We start from the raw sequence: 27,177 nt of genomic DNA, 5'->3' as shown, positions 1-27,177 counted from the left end.
TGGGTGGGCGATGGGTATTGAGGAGGGCACCTGTTGGGATGAGCACTGGGTGTTGTACGGAAACCAATTTGACAGTAAACTTCATATATTGAAAAAAAAAAAGAATTAGTGCTGCGATATTCAACTGCTTCTTCCCGTGTGAAGTGTTTACCTGGCACTGTTACCCCGTAGAACTGGGCTGTATTTTAGGGGAAATCTGGCAGCTTCCTTAGATTCTATTTCTTCCCCATCAGCTAAGGTGTGAGAAATCGGCTAAAAGCAACGGTTAGAACTGGAGGCTCTCTTACGAGGTAGGATGACTTTTTGGCGAAACTGGGACAATTTGGAGATGAAAGGTGGTATTCACAAAACAGGACACTGGGATAGCAGGTGCAGACTGGACTGTTGCCGGCACACAGGCATGTATAGTTGGTCGCCTTTCTCACATGGAATAAAGAACATGAGCTCCTCTGGATGGTAGCTCTTTGCTTATTTTTTAGGGTCTCTGACACTGCTTTACAAATGCCTGAGATTAACACAAGCATAAGCTCTGGATAAATGGTTGGTAATGATAGTGAATAGCTTGTCTTTAGCTACAGAAAGTGAGAGAACAAAAAAAACGCCAGAAAATCAAAGATTCATTAATATCTGCTTTTAAAAGGAATTGTGTGATGAAAGATGATTTATCTTCCTAATTATTTTTTATTTAGACTAATCTTATTAATTTGGTTTGCTAGCCACACGATGATTAATAACTAGGAGTTGAAGTAAAACCTAGGAGGTAGGCCCCTAAAGTAGTAGGGGGGGACCACTTGGTACCAGAATACTTGTTAAAACTAAGCCTTGTAAAAATAATTTAAGTGGTCTTATTTTTAACTTATGTTTCTAGAAACTTACTTGTAAGTGTGCAAAACTTTCCTTTTCCAGAAATGAATTAATTTGAGCAAACAAGTTAAATTAAACTTGTTTACAGTTTAACATATAGATATTTGGCATCCTCCTACTCCATCTTAAAAACTGCTTTTAATTTGATATTACTTTGATTCCTCATTTTCAAATAAACTATTTAAAAATGTGTAATTAAATCTGTGTATAATAGTCTGTGGTAACAGAGCAGCAAAATCTAATCTCACCTTGTCTTCATACAGCCTTTTGGCTTCCCTTAATTCAGAACGTAGCTGAGAAACAGTAGATTCCAGATCACTGAGTTGACGCATATACATTGAATTTTGGTTTCTTGCTTGTTCTCTAAGAAGGGTTTAAAAGGAGAATAAAAGCAAACAGCAAACTGAGACTAAGAGTGATATCTAAGAATACTCTAGCATTTAGATACTTCCATACTGCCATATACTTCCTTTATATGGCATTGCTAGGCCAAAAGTCTGTTTTTGTTTCTTTGTTTTTGTTTTTAATGTTCACTCATCCATTTTTGAGAAACAGAGAGTACAAGCAGGGCAGGGACAGAGACGGAGACACAGAATCCGAAGAAGGCTCCAGGCTCTGAGCTGTCAGCACAGAGCCCGATGCAGGGCGAACTGTAAGATCATGACCGAGCTGAAGTTGGATGCTCAACCAACTGAGCCACCCAGGCTCCCCCAAAGTCTTTTATTTTCCAAAATTGCTTCCTAAAAGCTTCAGCTCAACAATGTTGTTAAGTGTTGAAGCTAGATGGTGTATATATGAGTTCATGCGTACTATTTTCTCTCTACTTTTATATGTGATTAAAAATGTCCCTAGAAAAACTTTTAATACATAACCTCAAATTATAAAGTTATTTATATGTATACATATAAATATATACGTAAGTATATATATACACACATAGTGTGAGTGTGTTTGATTGGTCCTATCAGTTGAGATATGAACAATATTTAAAACATCCAATTCCAAGAGTCCTAAATACTTGCGATAATATTCCTTTTTTTTAAACAATTTTTTTTAATATTTATTTTTGAGAGAGAGAGAAAGACAAAGCATGAGTGTGGAGGGGGAGAGAGAGAGACAGACAGACACAGAATCCAAAGCAGGCTCCAGGCTCTGAGCTGTCAGCACAGAGCCTGACGCGGGGCTCAAACCCACGAACCGCGAGATCATGACCTGAGCCGAAATTGGATGCTCAACAATTGAGCCACCCAGGCGCCCTGCAAATAACACTGCTTAGATGGTCATACAACATTATCATTTAAGTAATCTTCTCAATTCATTTAAATGTTAGAAAAGTTTTACTTTCTTGTGGAATCTGTAAGCAAAGTTTAAAAGATTTTAGGACACAACATAAATGAAATAGTATCCCTAAAATGAAGATAAATGGCTACCAATTTCAAACCACCAGGACACACATACTGAATGATTTCCAGTTGACTCTGGATGCTATTGGCTTGGCTTCGAGCACTGCTAGCTTTCTCGGTAAGTCCTGTTATTTCAATTTCATGTTCACTTATCAACTGCTCAATCCTATAAGAAGAATGTGGTGTTTGTTATTTGATACATAACATTTTGTTGGACTATTACTTATTCTAAAAACTAATGATTTTCTTTGGGATGAGCACTGGGTGTTGTATGTAAACCAATTTGACAATAAATTTCATATATTAAAAAAAAAACTAATGATTTTCAACACTCTCAAATTCAGTATTTTGTTTTGACTTTGAATATGCTACTCATTTTAGGTTTTGGAAGTCAGATTTTTAAAAAATTTTACAATGGTAATAAATTCCAAGTACTAAATATTATATGACACACCTAGGGAAGTGTCCTCTACGCCAAAATATTAGAAATACAAAAACAGGTTTTTAAATATTCACACTAAATCATAAAGACTTTACATTATAAAGCTATGCATTAGGCTCAGGTCAGGTTTTGCCAACAAATGAATGACAAAGGCTCTCTCTTTGACCAAACTTAAGTCAGGCTCCTCCGAGGCCTCTTCTAGGTCTTGACTTTGGCACCCTTCACCCCTGCCCTTGGCCTGCTCAGGCTTAGTAAAAATCCCCTGTCCTTGATGTGTCCTCTTAGTGATTTTCCATCCACTGCCCCTCTCACCTCCTCCTTGGCTGTAAATCCCTGCTTTCTTAGTTGAGGTGAGAGAGCTAAGGCTCAACTCTCCCCTAATGCAAAACTCCTACAACAATAGCTTTGAATAAAGTCTTCCTTAACCCTCTTAATAAGTATCAGAATAATTTTTCTTTTCACATGAATTTACCACAAACCTATGAAGAAAACTGCTTTGTTTCAGAACATTTTAGATTTTGGAATTTCTGATGAGGGACTGTAAACCTATGGTTTCTTCACTATGACTATCTATACTTCAGTCAGAAACCCACCTATCTTGATGTTGTTGAAGAAGCAGTTCTATTTTGTTCTGTGATTCAGACTTCAGTGCTTCAAGCTGCTCCTCTACCTAGTTATAAAAAAGAGACAATGATTTAGGGACTGGTAAATCTACATTTTGGAAAAGTTGGAGAGCTTCCAACTAAAGGAACTCTTTGGAAAGAAGCAAATAAAAGTAATACTGAAACTGAATACACTCTATCACTGTATTTCATTAGAGCGTTGACTTTGGTTATACTCTCACGAAGCCACACAGGCAAATCGAGCTAGTTCCCTTAATTTATTGAGAGATCATTGTAAATAACTTATTTTAGAGAACAAAAATGAGAACTTGCCTTACTTTTAAGAACTCAGAAAATTATACACCTAGTACTATTCTCTTAATGGATTTTAATATAAAACTGAATAGTGTTCTCACCACTTACTGGAAATATCCTCCCTTTAAGATAAGATATCTCTGTGTCTAATTCTCTTAGGATTTTGCTAATAGCTGAGCCCATGTTGCGGAAGTGGAGAGTAGACACGCTGTCATGTTCATATATCTTCTTGCCTGAGGCTTCTTCAAAGTCAACTAGGACTGATCTGATATCTTGAAGCACTCCCTCATGACTCAGCATCATCTTTCTCAGCTGCTCTATCTGTGTGTTGCTATCTCTCAGCATGTCCTCCTTAAGGCATTTGGCAGCTTCAAGTTCATGAACTGTATTTTGAAGCTGATTTCTTAAATCTTCCTGGGACTGACTCTCCCTTCGTCTAGGAAGTAAGTGAAAGAGAAGAAACAATATTGACAAAACTCATGTTCACACAAGTAGTTTTATGCTACAAAGAGTCAACCTTTAAAATAATTTTAGGTAGCGAATCCCAACCTGATGTCAGCCATGGCATCTCTCTCCATTTGCATCTCTTGAAGTTTTGTTTGCAAATCAATGACGGATTGCCTTAAGTAAAACTTTTGTTTCTCATGCAATTCATTGCTCTGAAAAAAAAAAAAAGCCACGCAAATCAGTCTTCACCAGAGGAATGTATTTCCTTAGGGCTAATAATCTCCAAAAAATCCATATATTATTAATTTACTTTTATGCGTACTTCCTTCTCCTTTCACCATAGTTCAGGGTCTAATTAATCATACCTCACCTAGGTTACTGAACTATCTTAACTAGACTCAAAACTTGGCTCCTTTCAGAATCACTTCTTTATTTAATAACCAAAACACTATTTCTAAAACAAATCAGACCTCCAGCTCAAGATAGAGATAGAACGAAATTTTGTTCTTGAAAACAGGGAATTGGTTAAAATTCTGTAAACAGAAAAGTTGATCTAAAAAATTAAAAAAAAAGTCAATCCCCACCCCCAACCCACTTAAACACTTGACAGCAGACAACCAGTACCCAAAATGCAAAGTGTTCTACTACAAAGAAATTCATTCAGATCTCTAAAATCAGGCACTGAGGCATCTTCCAGCATAATAACTGGTGACAGCTAATCATCCCAAAGCCAAGCCATTGATTTCCGCCAGTGATAGAGAGCTTGCCATCAGCTTTTTTACTGCTCATCTTTGAGTATGAACAAAAGAAAACAAACCAACAAACAAATACCACTGAACTCCTGAAGAAAGATTATAAAATAAAAAAACAGAGACCAAGATTAAACAAAGAAACACACACACACACACACACACACACACACACACACAAAAGGACCCAAAGAATCAAAGTTATGAACCAATGGAAGAACACTTTTTAAAACTTACATTTGCAGAGAAATTTGAGGGACATTACAGCTATAAAGAACGAAATACTATGCCAAAGAAGTGATCGGGGGCAGAAGAAAGAGTTCTTGGAAATTAAAAATATACTTACACACTAAAAAAGCTGCAATAGGAACGCTGGAAGTCAAGAAATGTCCCCCCAAAGTAGGAAAAGTAGGTAAAACTTTTGAAAGAAAAAGTAAGAGACTTAGAGGGTCAACCTAGGAGACACTAACTGACTAAAAGGAGCTGCAAAAGAGAGAACTGAGAAAACAGAGGGAAAGAAACTATCAAAGAAAAAAACAACTGAATTCTTCAAAGCTGAAAAGTACATATCTGCAGACCAAAATGATCCACTGAATCCCCAGCACAGTGAATGAAAAAACTAAAACCCACAGCTGTGCACATTATGGTAGAATTTCAGAGACAGAAGAGCCTAAAGCCTCCAAATACAAACCTCAATTAACCAAAAACATATCATCTACAAAGGAGCAAGTATCCGACATCTACTTCTCAGTAGCAATACAAAATTCAAGGACATAATATTTTCAAAGGATTGAGAGAAAATGACTGCTAACTTACCAAACTAAAGTCATCCTCAGAATGCAAAAATCCATAAAATGTATGTCCCATATACCCTTTCTGAAATTTCTGAAGATGTGCTTTGACTAAATGAAGAAGTAGATCAAGAAAAAGGAAGCCAGCAAATGGTGAGCCCTGGAAATCATGGATCCATTCAGGAAAGCAGTGATAAGAAGAAAACAGTTCGTTATATGCAGACCTGAGGAGAAACTCACATAGACTGGAAAACAGGTCAGAAGACTCCTGAAGAGCCCTGGGTCAAAGGAGAATTTGAGAGAAAACCTACATGATGGTTCTTTAAGAAAAAAAAAAAAAAAATGACAATATGATAAAGGAAAACCGCACAGAGAAAAAGACAGGCAATTAAGAACCACCAGAGGGGTGCCTGGGTGGCTCAGTTGGTTGGGTGACTGACTTCGGCTCAGGTCATAATCTTGCAGCTGGTGAGTTCGAGCCCCGTGTCGGGCTCTGTGCTGACAGCTCAGAGCCTGGAGCCTACTTTAGATCCTGTGTCTCCCCCTCTCTCTACCCCGCCCCTGCACACGCTCTGTGTCTGTCTGTCTCTCAAGACTAAATAAACATTAAAAAACTTTTTTTGTTAAAGAACCACCAGAAAAAACACTACACAGGAAAGGAAATGTAATATGATCCTAGTGGATTCTGCAGTCGGCAATGTTTATATAGTCAATATAGGGTTAAGGTCCTTTAGCTTTTCCTCTTATAGTCCAGGTGAATAACTACAGTATAGTCTGAACTTTGGATGGCAACAGTGGAAATGGAAACAGGTTTGAGAAATATATATGAGATACGCCAGACGGACATGGTGACAAAGCGATGCCAGGGAAGAGGTATCAAGAATAAGTGAGGTTTTTGCCTCGTGCTACTATATAAGGGTGGCATTGCATATAGTTAGAAGGAACACTGGGACAAGAGTAGGTTTGGGGGCGAGATCACGTATACAGCTAGAAACGTTGAGTTCATAGAGCCTCAGAAACATCTCATGTAGAAATGTCAAGTAGGTACGTGGATACACTAACTGGTGCCAGAGCTAAGATAAGAGGTCTGTACTAGAAATGTAAGTTGAACAATCATTGGCATATAAATGGCAATACATGCCATGGGAATCACTATGACTATTTTGGATGGTATTTTTGCTGGAACAAGAAACAAAATGAGTAAGCTCAAGGAAAATCAGGAGAGTGTGTTTCTTCTCAGACCTAGCAGAAAAGAGTGCTTCAAGAGGAAGAGGATAATCACCTGTGTCAAATGTTGCTGAAAAGTAAGAAAAGGAATGGAAAGCATGGTTGCTTACCCTACTACAGCACAGATCTCACTGTTGCTATCATTTTCTATTTAAATATCTCAGCCACAGACTATAAATGTGTACATAGAAAGGATGATGTCTTTTCCATCTTTATATACCCAGCACATCTGTTACACAGGAGGTTCACGCTAAATATTATAAGTATCCAAATAGCCCTGTTGTTCATTTAGTGATTTAACACACATTCACTGGGAGCCAATCAAGTGTCAAGATACTCTGCCAGAGGATGGATATGGAAAATGAATTAAGACACTGTTTACGTCATTGGTATCTCTGTGCTTCTTCCATCCATCTAACCAACCAACCCACCCACCCACCCGCTCTTTTTATTAGTATATTTATCATAAGTATAATCACTATTTGTTTATATACCAGCTCCTCTTCAAGTCTATGAACCCCTTAAGTCCTACCTTAATCATCTTTGTACCCCTGTACGTAATACAATAGTATATAATTTTCAGCACTTAATACAGTTGTAGCTTTTCCCTTAAATGTGCTTATGTAGTCTGATGAGATGGAACAACATGTTAATGAACACAGTAACGTGTACTAAATACTACAACAGACATGTGCACATAGGGCAACAGCTGGACAGGGAATATACCTAATGCTGTCTAGGGGGAAGGATTCAAAGAAGGAAATGCTTGCACTGAGTTCTTGGTGGATAATAAGAATTTGCCAGGCAGACAGGGTAAAGAAGAGGTAACGGCCTGGACCAAAGTATGAAGCTCTAGAATAGCATGCTACATCCAAGGAAGAGCAAGTAGCTTCATACTGCTGGAACAGAGGGTACATTTGGGGAACAGGCAGGAGATGAGGCTCAAATGCACAAGAGAGGGGTTATATCATCAAAAGGCTTAGGATACAATGGTAAGTTTGACTTTTAGACTATAGACTACCGGAAACCAGTATACAATTGTAAATCTGGCTAAAGCTGACCTCATTCCATATAAGGTCGACTTACAATTTTTAGCAAATAACTTCTATATACTATTTAGCTGTTACGTATATACCTACATGTAAAGGTCTATCCGTACAACTGCTCTGTAAAGAAAAACCAGGTATCATGATAGGAGGACAGCAGGCCTGAACCAATTATTATAATTACAGATAAATGCCATTAATTATAACATTTTGAGCTATTCAAGTTTCATTAAAATTAGCCATGAAACCAAGGAATATGTATGGAAACTTTATGTGCCCAATTTTTAACACTGAAATAGAAAGCATAGGTCAAATTAATAACTTTAATAAATCTATTGCTAAGTGTTTCTTCTAGGAAGTTTAGGTTCTGTTCCAAGGCAATGTGCCTCACTGTCATCCCTGAATGGCACGAAGTTCTAGAAGAAAAGAATGTAACTCACTTCATTTAGTCTTCTCTGCAGATCTTTGACTTGATGTGAATATTCTTCCAAAACACGTTCAATGTGTTCCTTTCCAGGGTAAGGGATAACTTTTCTAGGAGAATCAAGCTCCACTTCATATTTGGGGAAAAAAGGAATCTGTGTCAATGTCCCAGCTGAAGATGTGTTTTCAATTATTGTACCACGAATAGACGATATAAAAAATGGACTTGAAGAACCTAGATATTAAATAATTCATCAATCAACTTAGTAATAAAACAATTTTACGGCAAACATCATCCCAGGTGATCTCCTTAGTGAACACTCAAGGGGCTCAAGGTCTCATGGCAGAAAATAGACAAGTAAAAGATTGGTAATAGCTCTGAGAGGACACAAGGTAAAAAGGAAGAGATCAGGGAGGAGAAGGGAGTTTTACTTGATAGCGATCAAGTGATACCTGAGCTTGAACGAGCCTTGCGGTATATTAAGGAGAAGAGGAAAGGCATTGTGGCAGTGGGAACACCACAGTTACTGGTGAGGAGGCTTGAGACAGCACTGCGTATTCCGGGTGACAGGAAAGTAGCAGCCAGATATGAGAACTAAAACATAGTCCAGATGTTGAAGGGCCTCGTGGTCATGACAAGGAGTTTGAATTTCATCTCAAAAGCTTTGGGAAGTTATTAACAGATTTGAAAGTGAGAGAACAGTTAACTATGTCCGTAGTTTGAAAAGGCTCTCCGGCTTCAGCGCGGAGAATGCACTGCATGGAGATAAGCTGAAGGTAGAGAATCAAGTCCGAGAAGGCCTTCAACAATGCCGGCAAGAAATGGCAAGGGTCTACCCTGAAGTGGAGACTGTGGTCACAGACACCAGGGTGTGGATTTGAGAAATACATGCAGTAAGTAAAAGACAGAGAGGTGTCAAAGATCTCTCTTGGGGTTTGAGCTTCAACATCAAGTAACGCTGTTTGATTTGTGCAGTTCAGGAGTATGATGTGCTTTAGAGATAAGGATTTGGGAGTCATCGGCATCTGAATTCTAGTGAATCCTTGGAGTCAACGGGATCATCCAGGGGCAATGTACAGAGTGAAAACAGAAGAGGATCCAGGAGAAAATACCAATATTGAAAGAGAAGATGAAGGAAGTAAAATCTGGGAAGGTTCACAGAAGACCCACAAAGATATTAGAGAATTATATTCAAGAAACACCACGGGTTTTGACTGAGTGACAGAGAGAGTGTGAGATGAAAAGAGGCCTCCCCATAAGCAGGCCGAGAAACCCCCCAGCTGAACACATATACTACCTTTCACGTAAAAGGAAGGAGGTCTCAAAGTCAGACCCAAGAGTACAGAGGATGGTGTCAAGACCCACGGAGAAGTATTCTCAGGCCTGAGTCCTCATGAGGGGATGGTCAACCTGTGCTCAGCTAGATTTCAGAATTGAGACGGACTGTGTGCCTGTTTACCCCATTTGGGATGGTTGTGTTGAGAGAGGTTATCCTATGCCTGCCTGCCACTGTATGTTGGCTGTCACAGGTCTTCAGACGAAAAAGAACTAAGGAGTTGTACTTAAGGACTTACAACTGAGGAGCTTTATCCATACCTGAATCTAATTTCAGTGAGGGGATTCTGGTCTCAGGGTGCCTAGGTGGCTCAGTGGGTTAAGGTCCTGCTCTTGATTTCTGCTCAGGTCATGGTCTCATGTTTGTGAGAAGGAGTCCTGTATCCGGCTCTGCACTGAGAGTGGAGCCTGCTTAAGATTCTCTCTCCTTCTCCTTCTGGCCCTCCCCCCCCCCCCCCAGATTAAAAAATAAAAATAAAAAGAGATTCTGGCCTCTGAGTGGATGCTATAATGGGATGAGACTGTTAGGGGCCCTCTTGGGAGAGAGTGAATGAACTATGCATGTGAGAGAAATGTAAATAATTTGTGACCATAGGGCAAACTGTGATGCTTTGAAAATATGTCCATAAGTTCTTTGATACTCCTCCCTTGAATAGGTAGAGGTTAATTACCCTCCTCTTTGTAAGAAAGGAAAAATAAGAGTGTATGTGTTAAGCACATGCACATATTTGTGTGTGTTGGGGGGGGTAGCAATTGCTTACTTTTGCAAAAGGACCACTGGAAGAATAAAACAAACTCAAGAAAATGGTTATAGGGGTATAGAGATAGGTGGAAATGGAGTGGAAGGAATAGGGATGGCAGCTAGACTTGACTGAATATACATTTTCATACAGTTTTTACTTTTGAGCCATACACGTTATCCATATTCAAAAAATAAGCCAAAAGTGAATACTAATAGAAACAAATAAACCTAAGTGTACGGTAAGTTGATAACATAACTTCACACAGAAAATAGTTCCTTCAAATAACTTTAGGACTCTGTTAGCGCTCTGACCGTGTGGCCTTAGCGAGCTTCACTTGGCAGGTAAGTTGAGAATGGCGGCAGCGCTGTTGTAATTCTGGAACTATTTGGTATGTACCGTGGAAGAGAGAAAATGACTGAGTATACTGAAGGTTTTGGACACTGGAGTTTTCATGCAGGGGAGTTGCAGATTTGGAATGAGGGAAGATGAGGAACTCCGTGGTACTGGATTTGATTTTGCGTTTGTAGCCATGTGAACTTATGATTTAAAAAATCTATTTTGAAACTTTATCCACTGAATGCTCCCAGACAAAGTGATACTTCAGTAGCAATATGCACACCAGATTTCGGATTCTATATACTCCTCCCTACTAAAAGGACCCAGGGCTCCTTAGAGAAATGGCTCATTCGTGGGGAACAGGCCAAGTACATTTGAGAGTCTGGAACATTTGGATGGGCCAGAAAGCAATGAAGGGGGTCATGTTTTAAAAAGACACAGGGATGTGTAATTCTGCATTATTTTACTTAGAGACTCTGAATTGGAATAACATATAATTGTTTATTTAAAAAATTAAAAAAAATAAAAAGACACAGGACCTACCTTAAAAGGACTGGCTAAATGTGATACAACTGAGCATCAGAAACAACAGTGGCACCGATGCATTCTAGCACTTTGAACTAAAGAACACTCTGTGGATCTGTAGTGTTAATAATTAAAGGAAAGCTCTTCTTTCCTGAAGGATGTCAGCTAGTAACTATGGTAAAATTAGAAAATCAACAATGTAATAATTGGTTCAGGCAAGGATCTTCAATTGATCCTAAAACCATTGGATACAAAGCTATTTAGTACCAGAATATTCACAAACTCTTGCCAAGTGAGTTTAATCTGAATCTAAACATGAGAAATAATCAGAAAGATCTAGAATGTTGGATATTCTACAATACAACTAGACTCTTAAAGCCAATGCCAGCAGAAACAACAAAGGAGCAAGAATGAAGAGAACCACCACCAAATACAATCCATGATCTCTGATTACATTAAAAAAAAAAAAAAAAACAACTAATGAAAGCTTTTTATAGGGACAACTGGGTGAATTTTGATTTTTAATTTTTTTTCATGTTTTTTTATTTTTGAGATAGACAGAGCGTGAGCAGGGGAGGGGCAGAGAGAGAGAGGGAGACACAGAATCTGAAGCAGGCTCACAAACCCTCAGATCATGACCTGAGCCGAAGTCTGACATTTAATTGACTGAGCCACCCAAGTGCCCCTGGGTGAATTTTAATATGAATGCATATCAGATGACACTGCACTGATAGTATATTTCTCAGAAATGATAATGTGGCAATGTAGGAAATCATCCTTATTCTAAGGAGATGCATGTCAGATTTTGAGGCAAGAATCATGATGTCTTCAACTTCAGGTAAATGAAATACAAATTGTAGGTATAGACATAAAGCAAATACAATAAAATGTTGACAACTGCTGCATCCAGTCTAAGAATATATAAAGTATTCAATGTACTATTTTTCAATTTTTCAACAACTTAAAAAATTTCAAAACAAAATGTTGGGGTGGGGGAAGAAGTCACTGAACTTAGCAAAAAAGGGAAAATTTAGTCACGTTGGCCAGAGTGGTTTCATTGGATTATTGGGTTCAAAAGTCATAAGGCAGTAGTTTGCAGAATGAATGGATGGTGAAGATGTGAAGACACTGAATACAAACCTTCATTGAGAAGCCATGGCTAAGAAGGAAAGAAGAAATAAAGGAGGACAGATCAAGGAAAAGGTTTTATTTTTTGTTGTCCTGGTTTGTTGCATCTGTAGCGTTTTAGGTTGGGAGAGATGTAGCATGTTTACGTGGATGGGTGAGTGCAAATGGCGAAAAGGGACTGAAGCTAGCAGAGTGAGTGGGGACAGTTTTTGGCAAATCTCTGAAGCAGCTGACGTGGTGACAGGCACAGGAATTACATCACGGGTAGCAAATTAAAAAGCTGCCTCCTCCATGGAACTTTGAGAGAAGGCAGGCATGGATTATGAAAAACAGTGGGTCGTGGGGCAGGATATGAGAAAGTAAGAGAGTACCAGCCTAAGGGCTCCTAATGTCTCTGGAAATTAGGAAGTGATGCTGAGAGTGAACAAGAAGGTGGTGGGGTGAGGGACCCAAGAATGGTACAATTCTGAAATAAGTAGTGTGGGAAATTGGAGAGAGAACTGCCTGAGATAGTCAGAAAGTCTCCACTAGCAGCATCAAGGACAGAGTTGAGAGAGGGATGACTGTGACTGTGAGGTGGCAAACTGGTGGAAAATCCACCATTTGTGTTTTCTCTCGCAGAATATTCCAGCAGCCCAGTACAAAAACGGAAAAGGCAGTCAGCCTGATAAAGATGGGGAGTTTCCTGTAAGAGTGCAACAGAAGAGTAAGAGAAAAAGGAAGTTGAAGATACAGGCAAGTGATGGGCTGAAATAATGAATAGTACCAAAAAAAAAAAAAAAAAAAAAGTGAGGATAGGAAGAGGTTGGTAATTTAGGAGAAAATGGCAGAATCTAGAGTAGTTATTTGCAATACTTGCTGGGAATTAGCATCACCAGGGGAGCTTAAAAAAAAAAAAAAATCTGTGGCATCTAAGCGCCATTCCAGACCTACTGAATCAGAATCTGCGGGTGTAGATCTAAGCCATGTAAATGTTTAAAATCTCAAAAAATGAGTCTGGCATGGAGCCATGGTTGAGAACCACTATTTTCATGAGGCAGAAAAATAGATGCTCTAGGAATAAGGGACCGAGAGGGCTGGAAGACAGGGGGTTGGGTTTCAGAAGCCTAACAGCTCTTGGTAATCAGATCCAAGTAAGACAAGTGGGTGGCTAAAGGTCAAGATGAGAAGAACTAAAAAGGTCAAGAAACTGGAAGTCTAAGATCTCAGATGGGTCCACATGAGGACAACAATACTATTGGATGATGATGGGCCCAAGGCAGAGGAGATGACCCCAGACCTAAGTGCCGGTGTCCCTGGCGAGTACAAGGCAGAGTATAAGTGTGGAGGTGAGTGCATGGAAGTGGGCAGGGGAGATGGGAACAGCGGTGTGGAGGTGACAGTGACATCTTAGGATGGCATGAGCATCCTAAAAAGCAGAGACTTTTGCAAATTAAGTGTGCTGAAATAAAGGTTTTGAAGCAGACCAGTAAGACAACAGATCTGTAATTGAGAATAAACTCTGGGTGTATTCTTCTGGATGAGAGACAGGCAGGGAAAGCGGTCAAGGATGCTACAGGCCATTGGCCTGACAGCCAGAAAACCCATTCTCTGTCCTTCCCCTATTCTGCTGTGTGGTGCAGAGAACTACTCTTCCCAGGCTCCCTTCCCCCCTGAAGTCTAGGGAGGTCACAATGGGTGGTGCTGGTGAAAGATCTGGGGCAGGAGTGGGGGAGAAGCTGAGTACCACTCCCTCTCACCAGCCTCAGTGGCTTCCTGCTGGGAGTGGTGGCTGCTGGTCCCTCCAGGCAGCCCTCGTTCCGTTCCGGCCTTTGCAACAGTTCCTCTTCTCATTGTCCTTTTAGCCCAAGGCTGGTAGTGGCTTCCTGCAGCTGCTCATCTCTGGGTTGCCTCTTCCCCAGTGAGGCTTCTCAGCTCTTTCAATACTAGAGTTACCAATTCCCTGCAACGTTCCACATATTCATGCCACCTCTTTGTTTTCCTGAAGGCCATCCTTTCACTGAAATCAGTTCAGGCAGAGGTGAGGGGGCCCTGAACTAGAACAGCAGTAATGGCAGCGGAGAGGGAAAAATGGACTCATGAGCCACTGCTGGGACTAGAAAGAGCATACCCGAGTGGATGGAGGTAGAGAGGGAAAAGGAGTCAAAATGATACAGATATCTGGCTTAGAGCAGACAGGGGAAGAAAAGGTGTTAGGAAAACATGGAAACAATTTTTAAACTAAAAATGTAAGGTACACAGATGTTAAAAAACAGATATGCTATTTTTAAAAGACTAAACAATTTCTTCCCTAAAAAGTAGAATTTTCAACAATACAGTATGTTTGTTTGTTACAACCCTGCAGCCTGAATGAATACTATGAGGACTGCTTAATTCCAATTCGTTCCCCATTTTGTCTGATAAAGAATACTTACCTCCATTGGATGTGACGCCACTACTTGATAAAAGATCTTCATTATTTGGTTCACCAGCTTTTTGTTCCATATTAACTATTGCTACCTTTTCGTTGAGATCTTGAAATATGAGTGCTTCCCTGTTTGTTTTTTTTAGTTCTTATCTATAAAAGACAGGCATTTGATCTTTATTAATAAGGTATTATGAGAACAAAATTCATAGAAGGGGAGCTAACAAAGTCTGTTTAGTTTAGTTTGGAATAACTCTTCACCAGAAAAGTATTTATACAGAAATATTTTATTACATAAAATTAGTAAGTGAATAGAATCTTGTTGTAAAAACTGTTCCTTTTAATGGCTAAGTAGCTTATTAAAGATAAGCTGAAAATCAAACATGAATATTTTAATTATTAGGATGATCAGCACTCTGATTCAGGGCAGAGTTTTTTCTTAAGTCTCTCTCTTACATTGTCAAATAATGTTAGAAAACATCTCTTTAGTAAAAAGTCACAAATTAGTTAAAAAAAATCACAAATCAGCACATTGGAAATCATTAATAAAAGGTGAAAAACTTCTTTAATATCAAACAATGCTCATAATTTTAGATTAGGCCAAGAGGACTTCGGGGTTTGGAGAACAATGGTGGTGGCCTGATTCCAAATCTCGCCCTCATCCTGCGAAAACAACTATAAAATCAACAAGGTGAACAAATAAAGAAAAGCACATGGGCTCTATGCCTTCAGCATCTCTAGAATACAGAGAATACTGCAACCTTCAAGTTAACAGGGGGAGATTTTTTTCCAAACTTGCTCCCACAGTCCATCTGCCAGCGCCGCGGGCCTGTAGGTGTGGAGAATGGGAGAGGAGAGGCTGAAAAATGGAAAAGGAGCAGAGGGCTGGAGGAAGCACAGACCTCCCCCACAACCCAGAAGTGAACAGGAAAAGCCAAGATGGTTGGCACAGGTTGCGACTAGGTAGTCCACAGCCCCGGCTACTCAGTAATGGCTTGAAAGTGTGCAGGGGCCAGAAGTAGCAGCCTCAGAGAAGCAGTGTTTCTGGGGAAGAAGAGGTGATCTCCCCAGCAGATACGGCCACAGAGGGAAAGGAGGGAAAATTCAGGCACCAGCAGAAACAAACAAAAACAAGATATGCCTACCCTTCGTCTACCCCTCCCGCTCCACCACCACCATGCTTAACAGAAACCGCCTGGAAGAGGGCACTCTCAAACTAAGAATCCTGCCCATAAAATGAATAGGGATAGATAAAAGCAGACCACACCCATACAAAACTATTATAAAACGTCAGAAAATATGAATAAGATCTTTTCTGCTGATGAGAAGTGCCCCCACTCCGACAGTCGTAGTCGAAGAAAACTAACACACAACACACCTTCAAACTGCACTAAATATTCTCAATCATTGGAGGAAATGAAAAATCAGATCACAGGGATGCCTGGGTGGCTTAGTCAGTTAAGTGGCCAACTCTTGACTTCAGCTCAGGTCATGATCTCACGATTCGTGAGTTTGTGCCCTGCACCAGGCTCTGTGCTCAGTGTGAAGCCTGTTTGGGATTCTCTCTCCTCCTCTCTTTCTGTCCCTCCCCTGCTCTCTCTCTCTCTCTCTCTCTCTCTCAAAAAAAAAAAAAAAAAAAAAAAGTTAAAAAAAAGAAAGAAAAAGAAAAATCAGATCACAATTAGATTTACATTTCTGAATCAGAAATGTAAAACCTAGGAACAGAAATGGACAAGAAACACATAAAACAAGCAAGCAAACAAACAAGAAGGAATGAAATGAGGGTTGGCTGAAGTCAGGAAAGAAACGTGAGAAAAACACTATATTATATCATGAATGAAGCCCAAATTACAGACTACACAAGGGAGGATAGACTGCAATGCAAGCTTAACAAAGGCAATGAAGAAAATCAGGAAAACAGAAGATGGAAACTGAGATAAACAAGTAAAAAGGATGAGAGAGGAAGTGAATGGAAGACTGGCAAAGGAGGTTGAAGATAATTGGTGTCCCTGAAGAAAAAAAAAATCAAAACAATGAAACAGATTATTTAAAACTATAATCCAAGAAAGTTTCCTAGAAACAAAGAAAGCTCTCTGAGTCTATACATTTTCACACTAGAGAATATCGACCAAGAATGATCAACTTTAAAACGTATCCTAATGAAACTATATTTTTAAAAAACCCCAAAACTGTATTAAGACTTTAAAGATGAAAAAAAGTCCTCAGGGCCTTCAGGCAAAAAAAAGAGAAGAAATAATTTACAAAGGCAATAGGCCTACAATGGCATCAGGTTATTCAAAAATAAGATACAAAGCAAGGCAGTAGTACAGCAGGATTTTAAAGAAATGCAAGGAATGAAACTACAAACCAAGGATACTATATCCAGCCAAGATTTTCCAAAGAGTCAAAGCCATAGGAAAACAGTTTTAAATGTGCCAGAGCACTGTATACATGCAACATACACACAGATTCTCAGGAATCTGCTAGAGGTGAGGCTTCATCCAACCGAAAGACAGCTAGCAAATGTGGCAACGTGTTAACAACTGGTGAAAATCTTTTGGGTTTTCTGTAAGCTTTACATTTTTCAAAATAAAATCTGGAAAAAAAGGGAAAGATGAACATTAAAAAAAAAAACATGACTGGGGATACTGTGCAAGAGATGTGATGGGGAACATGAACTATTTAGCTCGTAAGGTTGAGACCAAAACATAGGTGGAGTAATGGCACTGAGGATAATACATAAATATTACATGTGTGAAAAAGGAGGACAAATGTAACTCAAAATGGGAAGATATGAGATAGAAAAGGGAAAAGTAGAAGACCACTGGTTGTCAAAAGATATCATTTAAGACTGACAGGAAGGAAACAGTAAGAAGAAAAGGGCTCTATAGGTATACTATTAAAAGTATTAATGCAAAGGTAACCACCAGAATAAAAATACAAACCTTAAGTGACAAAAAATTTTTTTAAGAAAAAGAAAAAAAACATCGAATGAACAGAGTGTCATACGTACAGTAATTATAACACCAGAAGATAATGTAAGAATAATGTCACAGAACGTAGGCCAAACATAAAAGTCATGTCAATAAACGTGATGGGACTTAACTTGCCTATTCAAAGGGAAGGACTGTCAAATTAGTTCTTCAAAATTTCGACTCTGTGCTCTATACAAGAGGACACTTAAATACACTGATTCAAAAAGACTGCTAATAAAGTGATGGACAAAGATTTGCCAGTGAATAAAAACAATAAGAAAGCATCAGTCAATATCCTGATACTAGTAGTCTGCAAGCTAGAGCATTAAATAATGACAAGGGCACTTAGCATTAGAAGTCACGATCCACAATAAAGATAGAATACTTCTGACTCTATGTACCACATAACGCAGCACCCTCTTAGATAAAACATGCTTTATAGGAGGTACAATAAGAACCAGAAGCACAGTGATGATGTGATGTTAGTAGGCCACTCAGTATGAGACAGGTCACACCGATAAAAAAATAAGGATAGAAAAGATTTAGATGAGGTTATTACTAAGGTAGACTTTTTCGATATATATCCAACACGACACTTTGGTAACAGAGAATATACCTTCCTCTCAAGTGCACATGGAAGGAACATTGACAAAAACCAAGCACATTCTAGGGCACAAGTAACAGATCAGCAGGTTCCACAAAGTAGAAACGTTACAAACAACACCCTCTGCTCACAGGTTCATAAAACTAAAAATGAAAAGTGAAACCGCAAAGCAAAGAGGCCTTTCCTCCTGGAAATGAGAAGACCTCCTATTAAATAACTGTTCTGTGATAAAGAAAATATAAAGGAAAATGAAAGAATTTCTGAAAAATGACAATGAATACACTACCAGGAGAACTGGAGATACAGTAAAGCAGTGAAAAAAAGGAAAATTTCTGACTTTGAGCACCTGGTCTCAACAAAAAAGAGAGAATGACACTAAGTGAACTAAATTTCTAATACAAAAAGAAGAAAAGTAAGACACAAGAAAGCACAGGGTGGGAAATAATAAAGATACAAACAGAAATTGATGAGGCAGAAAACAGAAAAACAATAAATCAAATTAATGAATCAGAATCCCGATTCTCTTTAAAAAAACAAACAGAAACAAAATATAGGCAAGGACTATCAGAGTGATGGAAAGAGGAAGGTCACATATAACATAGCGCTTATCATTTTTACAATAATTCATGATTGCAAGTACAGTATTAAACATTTTTTAAAACTGTGAACTAAAGAATTTTTATGGAACAGAATTCCTTTTTATTTCACTCACAGTTTCTCCCTTTTGATTACTGAGGCGCCATCTGTCAACACTACGGTCAGATAAATTCTACTGTGTGTTTCATACTACCATGTTTAGCAAATAGGCAGTAGGGAGGGAGACATTCCATAAAGAATGATAACAAATGGAATCTTAGTCCAGATTGCTAGGCAATTCGAATGTTCTGAATGGGAGAGATTGGTACGTGGGGGAGGAATGATTGCTGTATAACTTATATACTAAAATGATGCACTTGGGGATTCTTCAGGATGATGAAAGACACTAAGGAAATTCAAATTACTCAGTAATGTTATGATTATAAATTACAGATTGATCAAAGACAGAAAGGAATGAGTAGGACAGAGAGACTCATAGCCCAGTGTTGGGAAGTCACACACCGCTCCACTCTTCTAGACACCAAAGGTTTTGGTATCAAGCAGGAAACAGAACCTATGAGTAAGGTAAGCAGAACTGAACCTAAAAGTTGGAGAACACATAAGAAAGGAGAAGGTTTGACTTTAGAAACTATTCTGATATAAAAACCAAGTTTCCTGATTCTGGGTAGGGTGATGAATGTCATAAACTCATTAATTCAGTCTCCCCTGATGGGCAGCAGGCCTTCGAAGAGTGGCAGTCCTTCCGAGGGAAATTTTTTTCTTAAGAGAATAAACAGCTTAAAAAAGAAAAGAAGATTGGGGTGCCTGGGTGGCTCAGGCGGTTGAGCGTCGACTTGAGCTCAGGTCATGATCTCACGGTTTGTGAGTTTGAGCCCCGAGTCAGGCTCTGTGCTGACAGCTTGGAGCCTGGAGCCTGCTTCCGATTCTGTATCTCCCTCTCTCTCTGCCCCTCCCCCGCTTGTGCTCTCTCTCTGTCTCTCAAAAATGAATAAATGTGAAAAAAAAAAGAAAATTAATAGTTTAAAGAAGACAGCATAGGTTTATTAAACAAGGATTTTTAAACAAACATTTATTTGTAAAGATATTTAGTACACCCATTCACCAATGCTGCTAGTTAAAGAAATCTGTCTTTAAAAAATATTTGTAAAAAAAAAAAAAAAAAAAAAGGTATTTGTAATTCACATTTTCACAATTTTAGATTGACCATATCCTCAATTCGGTGAAATCATTCAGTGTTTCTCTATTTTCACGACACTAAGAATTGAAACATTATTCCTATTTTCAGGCATAAAGCTTATTAAATTATTAAGGATTTCTGGGAAAATAAAGGGGTTTTTTTTGCCACAATAAGGCAGAAAGTTGTTAAAATGCTACATTTTGTTGATTTGGGGATCATAACACGACCTTACATGTTACAAACAATTCTGGCGGATTTAAAATTATGAATAGGTTCACACTGAAAGGAGCCTTAAATTTCTGACAAGTAACAGCTAGGTAAAGATTCCACTCTGGTTATTTGATTGGAATGCTGCAGAAAAGGCGTGAGACACCACAGACCACAAAAAGAAGACTTTTGAAGGACTCCTAGATTTATCAACCAATGACTCAAGCCCCTGGGAGGCCGAACCATCCTACTTTCCACAGAAGCCTGAGACTGGGGATCTTATAAAGCTGGTCCATACTCTCGAAGAATGAGTGTGTGCAGGTATGTTTTCCTTGGGAAATTCTAAGGCACCCCACAACTGATCCAAATACAACACACCTAGGCTGGTGCCATCTCTGAAATGCAACGAGAACAGTTACTGTTGACCACAACTTCACTGCCTGATTTCCTGTTAACTGCTTATTGACTTCACATTGCTCTTAATGTCTGTTTTCCCAATCACGTTCTTTCTCTCTAGATGTTGTTCCCTACTAGGTTTCAAATCCTATCTCTGTGATCTACTGGCTTCGTGACTGTGAGAACAGTATTTAGCCTCTTTAAGACTATAAGAAGAAGATAGAGAGTATATACCTCAAAAGAAAACTCGTGTGCAGTGTTAACCATACAGTACTTGCCTCGATCTGTTTGCTATATACCATATGTATATAGTATCACTGCATAACAGGCTAGTAAAACATGAACAAAAACACGGTCTTTGTAATTTAGGCAGTGTATACTCACTTTCTGATAATAAATGTGTATCTTTCCATTCATCTAGAAAGAAGATATAAGTTTCATACAGGTCCACTAACAGAAAGGAAAGTAGATTTATATTGCATTGAGTAAACCCAGAGACTATTATAATCTAATACAGAATGAAGCTATTTAAGATATCCTTCGCTAGTACATAATACCGTCTTGTAAAAAGGCAATATGAAAGAAGCATAGGATTTAGGATTAGGAACTTAATACTGCCACTGGTTACCCGTGAGGGCATGGGCAAATCTTTTCATATCCTTGAGCCTCAATTTCCACCATTACTAAATGAGAATACAGTTGTGTTTTGCAAACTATTCTTAAGCAGAGGAAGGCTTTCTGTAAATCTTCAGAGCCCCAACTATACACCCTCCTCTCTGCCCCAGAGACATCTTTATGGAATGCAATGGCTCCACTGAGCAGTTTGAAAACCACAAAGAGAAAGCCTTTGCAGCTTTATTATCTTAGAGATTCCAGCCTAGGCATTCATTAAGTTCAAGGCCCCAGGCTCTAAAATAAATTAGATACAGACACAGATACAATAAATTAGCATATTGGTCATATATGTTCACAATTCTTAAATATAAATGAAAGTAAAACAAGAGATACCTTAATATCTGGATATTCTTATTTTCACTTATCCTATTAACACCTGAAAAGAGGAAAATATTTTAAAATCTGTATATTAATATATAACCATACTCCATTATCTAAATTCATTATGTTTGAAAAGTTCAATTCACAAGTTCATTTTCATCAGCTAAGATCCTGACAACAACACACACACATATAACAACCACCACCACCACAAAAAACTTTAAATTCCTTTTCCTTTGGGCTTGTCTTGTATATAAAAGTATGTTTGAATTAATAGCTTGTGGCACTTATCTAGGCTAGGACTGTACAACAAAACATACGCAAGTATAAGCCCCCTGTTGGTCCGATGCTAATTTTGCTCTCATCGGCATTATCAAGATGACACAGCAAGTAAATCCCTTGCCCAGGCCTTTCCAGACTAGACCTTTCTAGGGTATAGTCCAAAGTGACTTAAACAGACCATGTCTTCTGACCATTTAAATTACTTTCCAGTGGCTGGAGATGCTCTGAACCAGGCACAGCTCTTGAGCTTGGAGAGCAGATTTGCGAGGTAGAGTTTCTACCTGGTCAATCAGAAATAGGTCTATACATTTTAAGCAGCGGAGCTGAAATGACAACCAACTAGGATTTTTGGCATAGCTCAGTGAAATCTTAGTGAGCAGTTGCCACAGTGGAAAAATAAGCGACAGTACTCCATGTGCAGAATTAGGACTAGTGAACAGAAGTAAAGGGAGGTAGGTTCTACAGGGTGGAGATGAGCTTTCTAAAGCTGGAGCACCTTGAATGTATATGCGGAGAACTTCCTTGTGAGGTGTTCAAGCTGAGAGGGGATGAGCATTTGTTGGGATGACAACTGCCACCGGGTGTCCTCTCTTGGGCAGAGAGTTGGACTAGAAGATCTCTAAAATCTTCTCCAACTTGGACATTCTATGATTTCCTATGGAAAACATTCAGCAGACAGATGACCAAAAATATGATGACTTCTCACAGGTGATTTCAGTCAACAGCAGAGCCAGATCGGGACAATGATCGGGACAATTCCGCTGCTGCCAGGAGATTTCGTGCGACTTTGTTTTAAAAGTTGGGGCTCTAGGTAAATTTTAACGAACATCTTTTCCTTAGCACCTCTGCATATATGTTTACAGTCACCTTAAATTCATCTTATCCCACATCTATGTCTTCATTATTCCCACCAAATCTGCTTCCTAGGGTGTTATCTCTGTAATACCTTTTAAGTCAGCAAAGATGACTTACTTATGCGTGGTAATTAAGTCACAAAGAAGGACTGCTTGAATATGAAATTTAGTTAATTTTACGCCTACTGTGTCTTTCATGCTTTAATCAGCTCTTGCCAGACCTACTACAGAATACTTCAAAGTGATCTTTCTAGTGTCAGTTTCTTACAATCTTTAAGAGTTTCCTTTAAAACCCTTTTGCTGTGACTTGCTCAAAGACTAAAGTCCAAGCTAAGACTAGCACGAAAGCCCTTTGGGATCTGGCATAACCAACCTCCCCTGACATATACTGTGCCTCAGCTGAGGTCTACCTGCCATGTCCTGAGTGTATCCTGCTCTTTTAGCATTCTGCTTTTATTTACACTCTTCTTTTAGTTCTTCCTCTCCTTCTTAGCAAAAGCCTCCAGTGCAGTTTTAAGAGCTGTGGAAGAGGTTCAATACTATATTGCTGGTTGATGCAGTCCCTACAAATCAATGTTCAATAATAAGAGAAAGAAAACTGCCCAGTGCCTCTGAAAAAAAAAAAATAATTTGATATGAGGGACTATATTTGGAGGACATGCTCTCCTTACTCTTCCCACATCAAAAGTAATAAGCTTCGGGGCGCCTGGGTGGTGCAGTCGGTTGAGCGTCCGACTTCAGCCAGGTCACGATCTCGCAGTCCGTGAGTTTGAGCCCCGCGTCAGGCTCTGGGCTGATGGCTCGGAGCCTGGAGCCTGTTTCCGATTCTGTGTCTCCCTCTCTCTCTCTGCCCCTCCCCCGTTCATGCTCTGTCTCTCTCTGTCCCAAAAAAATAAACGTTGAAAAAGTAATAAGCTTCAGTTAAATCATTCATGCATGCAAAGCACTCAGCACACGGCCTGACGTAGTAAGCATTCAACAAGCATTAGTTACCATTGCTGGCATTTTGATGGCTTAAAACGTACTGCTGCTATGAACAGTGCTTCTGTAAATCCTAGAGATAAAACGAAGATCAAGACGAATCAAACTGCCACCACCCCACAGATCTTAAACTTTAATGGGGAAAGAGACACCAAAGAAACACATCAAAAATAGAATTATGGAGAGCGGTTAAGTGCAATGAAGCAAATACCACAGGTGGCAGTATACAGAGAGATGGAATTGAGGCTACTTTCGTTAGGGTAAGTCAGGGAAGGCCTTTCTGAGGAGGTTACATTTGAGCTGAATATCAAAAAGGATCACTCCCAAACAGAACTGGGTAAGTTCCGGAGAGGAAATACCACATGCAAAGGCCTTGAGATGAAAGGGGCTCAGCGTTCACCGAAAGAGGCAGTGAGGCTGCGGTGTGGACAAGGGAGGGTGAGAGGCCTGCTTATGGACAGCCGACTGTGTATCATGCCCAAAGGAAAGCTTATTCCCAGTTCCTTTCCGAAATTATCCGAGAAGGTGTTGGTGAGGTTCGCAGGGGTAGAGCTCACAGGGCCTTGAAAAGGACTTTGGGGTTTTTTCTAATTGCAATGGAAAGCCACTGGAGGATTTTTATCAGAGGCATAGGATCCTCCAGAAGTCAGGTGAAAAATATACTGAGTGGAAGCCCAGGCCAGTTAGGAGGCCATTTGAATAGCCCAACAGAAGGACTAAAACCTAACTCTAAACCTGGCTGAGGCTGGGAATGGGGACTGACTGCAAGTGGGTATGAAGGATCTTTTTTGGGTGATGGACATTTTCTAAAACTGAACTGTGATAGCTGCACCATTCTGTAAATTCACTAAAAAGCATTGGATTTGACACTTACAATGAGTGAATGTTATGGTATATAAATCATACCTCAGAAAAGCAGTTCAGAAAGAAAGCAGACCAGCTACCCTTTGTATGGACATTGTCCTTATGTTTTGTGGAGTAAGAGTTGGGGTGCAAATTAACTGCCTGGATCCCAGAAGTCAATCGATTAAACACTGAACACTGTTTTTTTCCTGAAAACTGAACACTGTTCTGTTCCTACACCCTGTGAACTCCAAAGTATGTTAATTTCAAGATGACTACAGGTTGCTTTTATCCCGATTCTAACATCCCCACACATGGAAGCACTTCTGCATTGCCTACTTTCCCCAGGCTTGGACTTCAATCTCCAGGTGTCTGCAACTATTATTATTGTTGTTGTTGCTTTAGAAAAAGAGAGCACACGAGCCCAGGAGAGAGGCAGAGGGAGAGAGAGAATCCTAAACAGGCTCCACACTCAGAGCGGAGCCTGACGTGGGGCTCAGTCCCACAAGTGTGAGAACACGACCTGAGCTGAAATCAAGAGTCAGATGCTCAACCGACTGAGCCATGTGCAACTCTTACTTGATATACACACGATGAATAGCCAGTAAAGTATTAGCTGAAAACCAAGCTTAAGTCACCTTTATTCCCTTAACTAGAGCAAATACAGTGATGTATTAATAGGAATACAAATGAAAGTCCAAAAATTGCTCTAAGTGTTAGGCTAGTTCTTTCCAATGTACCTAAGTTATTTTCACTTCTGATCAAATTCCTTAGTCAAGTATTTTCCTTGGGATTTATAGGGTTCAAGAAAATACTTCGTAGTCTCCACTACTCCATCTGGCACTGCCCCAGCTGGAGGGCTTTAAAATATTCATTAATACAGGATTGATTCTATGTGATTTATAACAATGAACATAATGTATTAGTTTCCTGTAGTTGCTGTAACAAATTACCACAATCCTGGTGGCTTAAAACAATAGCTATTTATTCTCTCACGGTTCTGGAGGCCAGAAGTCCAAAATCAGTCTCACAGGGCTGAAATCAAGGTTGTTGGCAGGGCCGAGCTCTCACCCGAGGCTCTGGGAAATAATCTATTCCTTGCCCCTTCTATTCCTTGAGCTTCTGTTGGCTGCTGGCATTACTTACTGACTTGGGGCCTCATCACTCCGCTCTCTGCCTCTGTGGTCATATTGCACTCTCCTCTTCTGTCTGTATCAAATCTCCTTCTGCCCCTCTCTTATGATGACACTTGTGTTTGCATTTAAAGCTCACCCAGCTAATTCAGGATAATTTTCCCATTTCAAGATCTTTGACTTCATCGTACATGTAAAGACCCTTTTTTTCCCCTTAGAACATTTACTGGTTCCAAGGATTAGGGCCTGATGTTTCAGGTGGTTCTTACTCAACCTGATACACCATATAATTTGGGGTCACCTAGTGTGTGAATATGTGGTTGACAGAGGCCCCCAAAGTGTGTGATCCTAACACACTAGATAACACCGACTCTTCTTTGTAAAACACGATAGTAAGGGCTTTGCACATACCAAATAAATTGTCCATTTCTGCCCTCAATTTATTTGGAGAGTATAATACCTCTATGGCATAAAGACCATTTACCCACAACACAGATAACTGTGTAAAATGAAAAACAATAAGTGTGGTATGGAGCTGGGAGGCCCAGATCTCACCCACCACTCTCCCACCCCCACCCCAATTCTTTACCCACAGAAAAACAGTCCTGCCTAGCTAGTCTCTGGGCTGTGTGGTAGGTGCTAGACCTTTCCTGAATCAGCAGCTGACAGAGAAAGCAAGAGAGAAGCGGTTGCCAAGTCAATAACACGCTGACAAACAGCAACAGACCTCACTTCTACTTTCTCCTGACCTTAAGGTACACCAAGATGCAGGGACAAATCCTGGAACAGCCCGAGTGCAGACCTGGAACAGAGTTCTGCGGACACGGATGGACTCATTTGAGAACTCACTGTTTCTGACTGATGCCAATGACCCGGTAGAGCCAGATTCCTAATGTCACTTACAGGGAGGGCTCCAGCTGAAAAGGCCCTTACACATTTATTACAATCTCATTTTGATGACAGGTTGGTGACTATCCAAGGCTAGACACTCCTCTTTATTTCCATGTGTCCCCTGACTCATCCCCTGGTCCACGGGAAACAGGATAGGGACAGGACTTTGCGGTAGTGTTGGGACAAGATCCGCGGTTATTCCCCCCAAGTGGAATATTTTGCACAGGACTCTCTGGTGCCAGAGTTACAGCCACTGGACCCGGAGGTCTTGCGATCCCCGAAGAGCAGAAGTCCTTTTCCGTTAAAAAAACCAACTTATTGGGCATCTGCCACGTGCAAAACAAACACAAAGGTCTGGAAGGTTCCAGTAATGAAGATGCGCTGCTCCGGGTCCTCTGGAGCACGACCCACCCCCTCGCCGCGCCCCGCCCGTGTACCTGCAACCAACACCATCTTAAGA

The 27,177-nt window shown here is 39.8% G+C and overlaps 1 protein-coding gene across 14 annotated transcripts in view; it reads right to left on the bottom strand.

Annotated features, from left to right (window-relative positions):
- The window catches only part of CCDC158 (coiled-coil domain containing 158), a 103,279-nt gene extending 76,102 nt beyond the window's left edge, over positions 1-27,177 (bottom strand). For 6 of the 14 annotated variants that reach the window (XM_040480739.1, XM_040480798.1, XM_040480847.1 and 3 more), the window contains exons 1-9: positions 27,155-27,177; positions 21,746-21,788; positions 14,792-14,934; positions 8,327-8,544; positions 4,176-4,285; positions 3,735-4,062; positions 3,303-3,379; positions 2,323-2,433; positions 1,113-1,227 (exon numbers count right to left, since the gene is read on the bottom strand). In XM_040480739.1, the coding sequence (XP_040336673.1) occupies positions 1,113-1,227; positions 2,323-2,433; positions 3,303-3,379; positions 3,735-4,062; positions 4,176-4,285; positions 8,327-8,544; positions 14,792-14,861 (1,029 nt within the window). In that variant the 5' untranslated portion in view covers positions 14,862-14,934; positions 21,746-21,788; positions 27,155-27,177. Of the gene's footprint in view, positions 1-1,112; positions 1,228-2,322; positions 2,434-3,302; positions 3,380-3,734; positions 4,063-4,175; positions 4,286-8,326; positions 8,545-14,791; positions 14,935-17,149; positions 17,378-19,072; positions 19,187-21,745; positions 21,789-22,511; positions 22,693-23,279; positions 23,440-23,862; positions 23,933-27,154 lie in introns of those variants that run through there. The other 8 variants (XM_040480785.1, XM_040480811.1, XM_040480749.1 and 5 more) reach the window with 8 other exon arrangements.

This window comes from Herpailurus yagouaroundi, unplaced genomic scaffold (assembly GCF_014898765.1).
Source record: "Herpailurus yagouaroundi ecotype Mexico unplaced genomic scaffold, PumYag 28, whole genome shotgun sequence".
Lineage (NCBI taxonomy): Eukaryota > Metazoa > Chordata > Mammalia > Carnivora > Felidae > Herpailurus > Herpailurus yagouaroundi.
The sequence above is the reverse complement of the archived record's forward strand: the minus strand, read 5'-3'. Positions and strand labels throughout refer to the sequence as shown.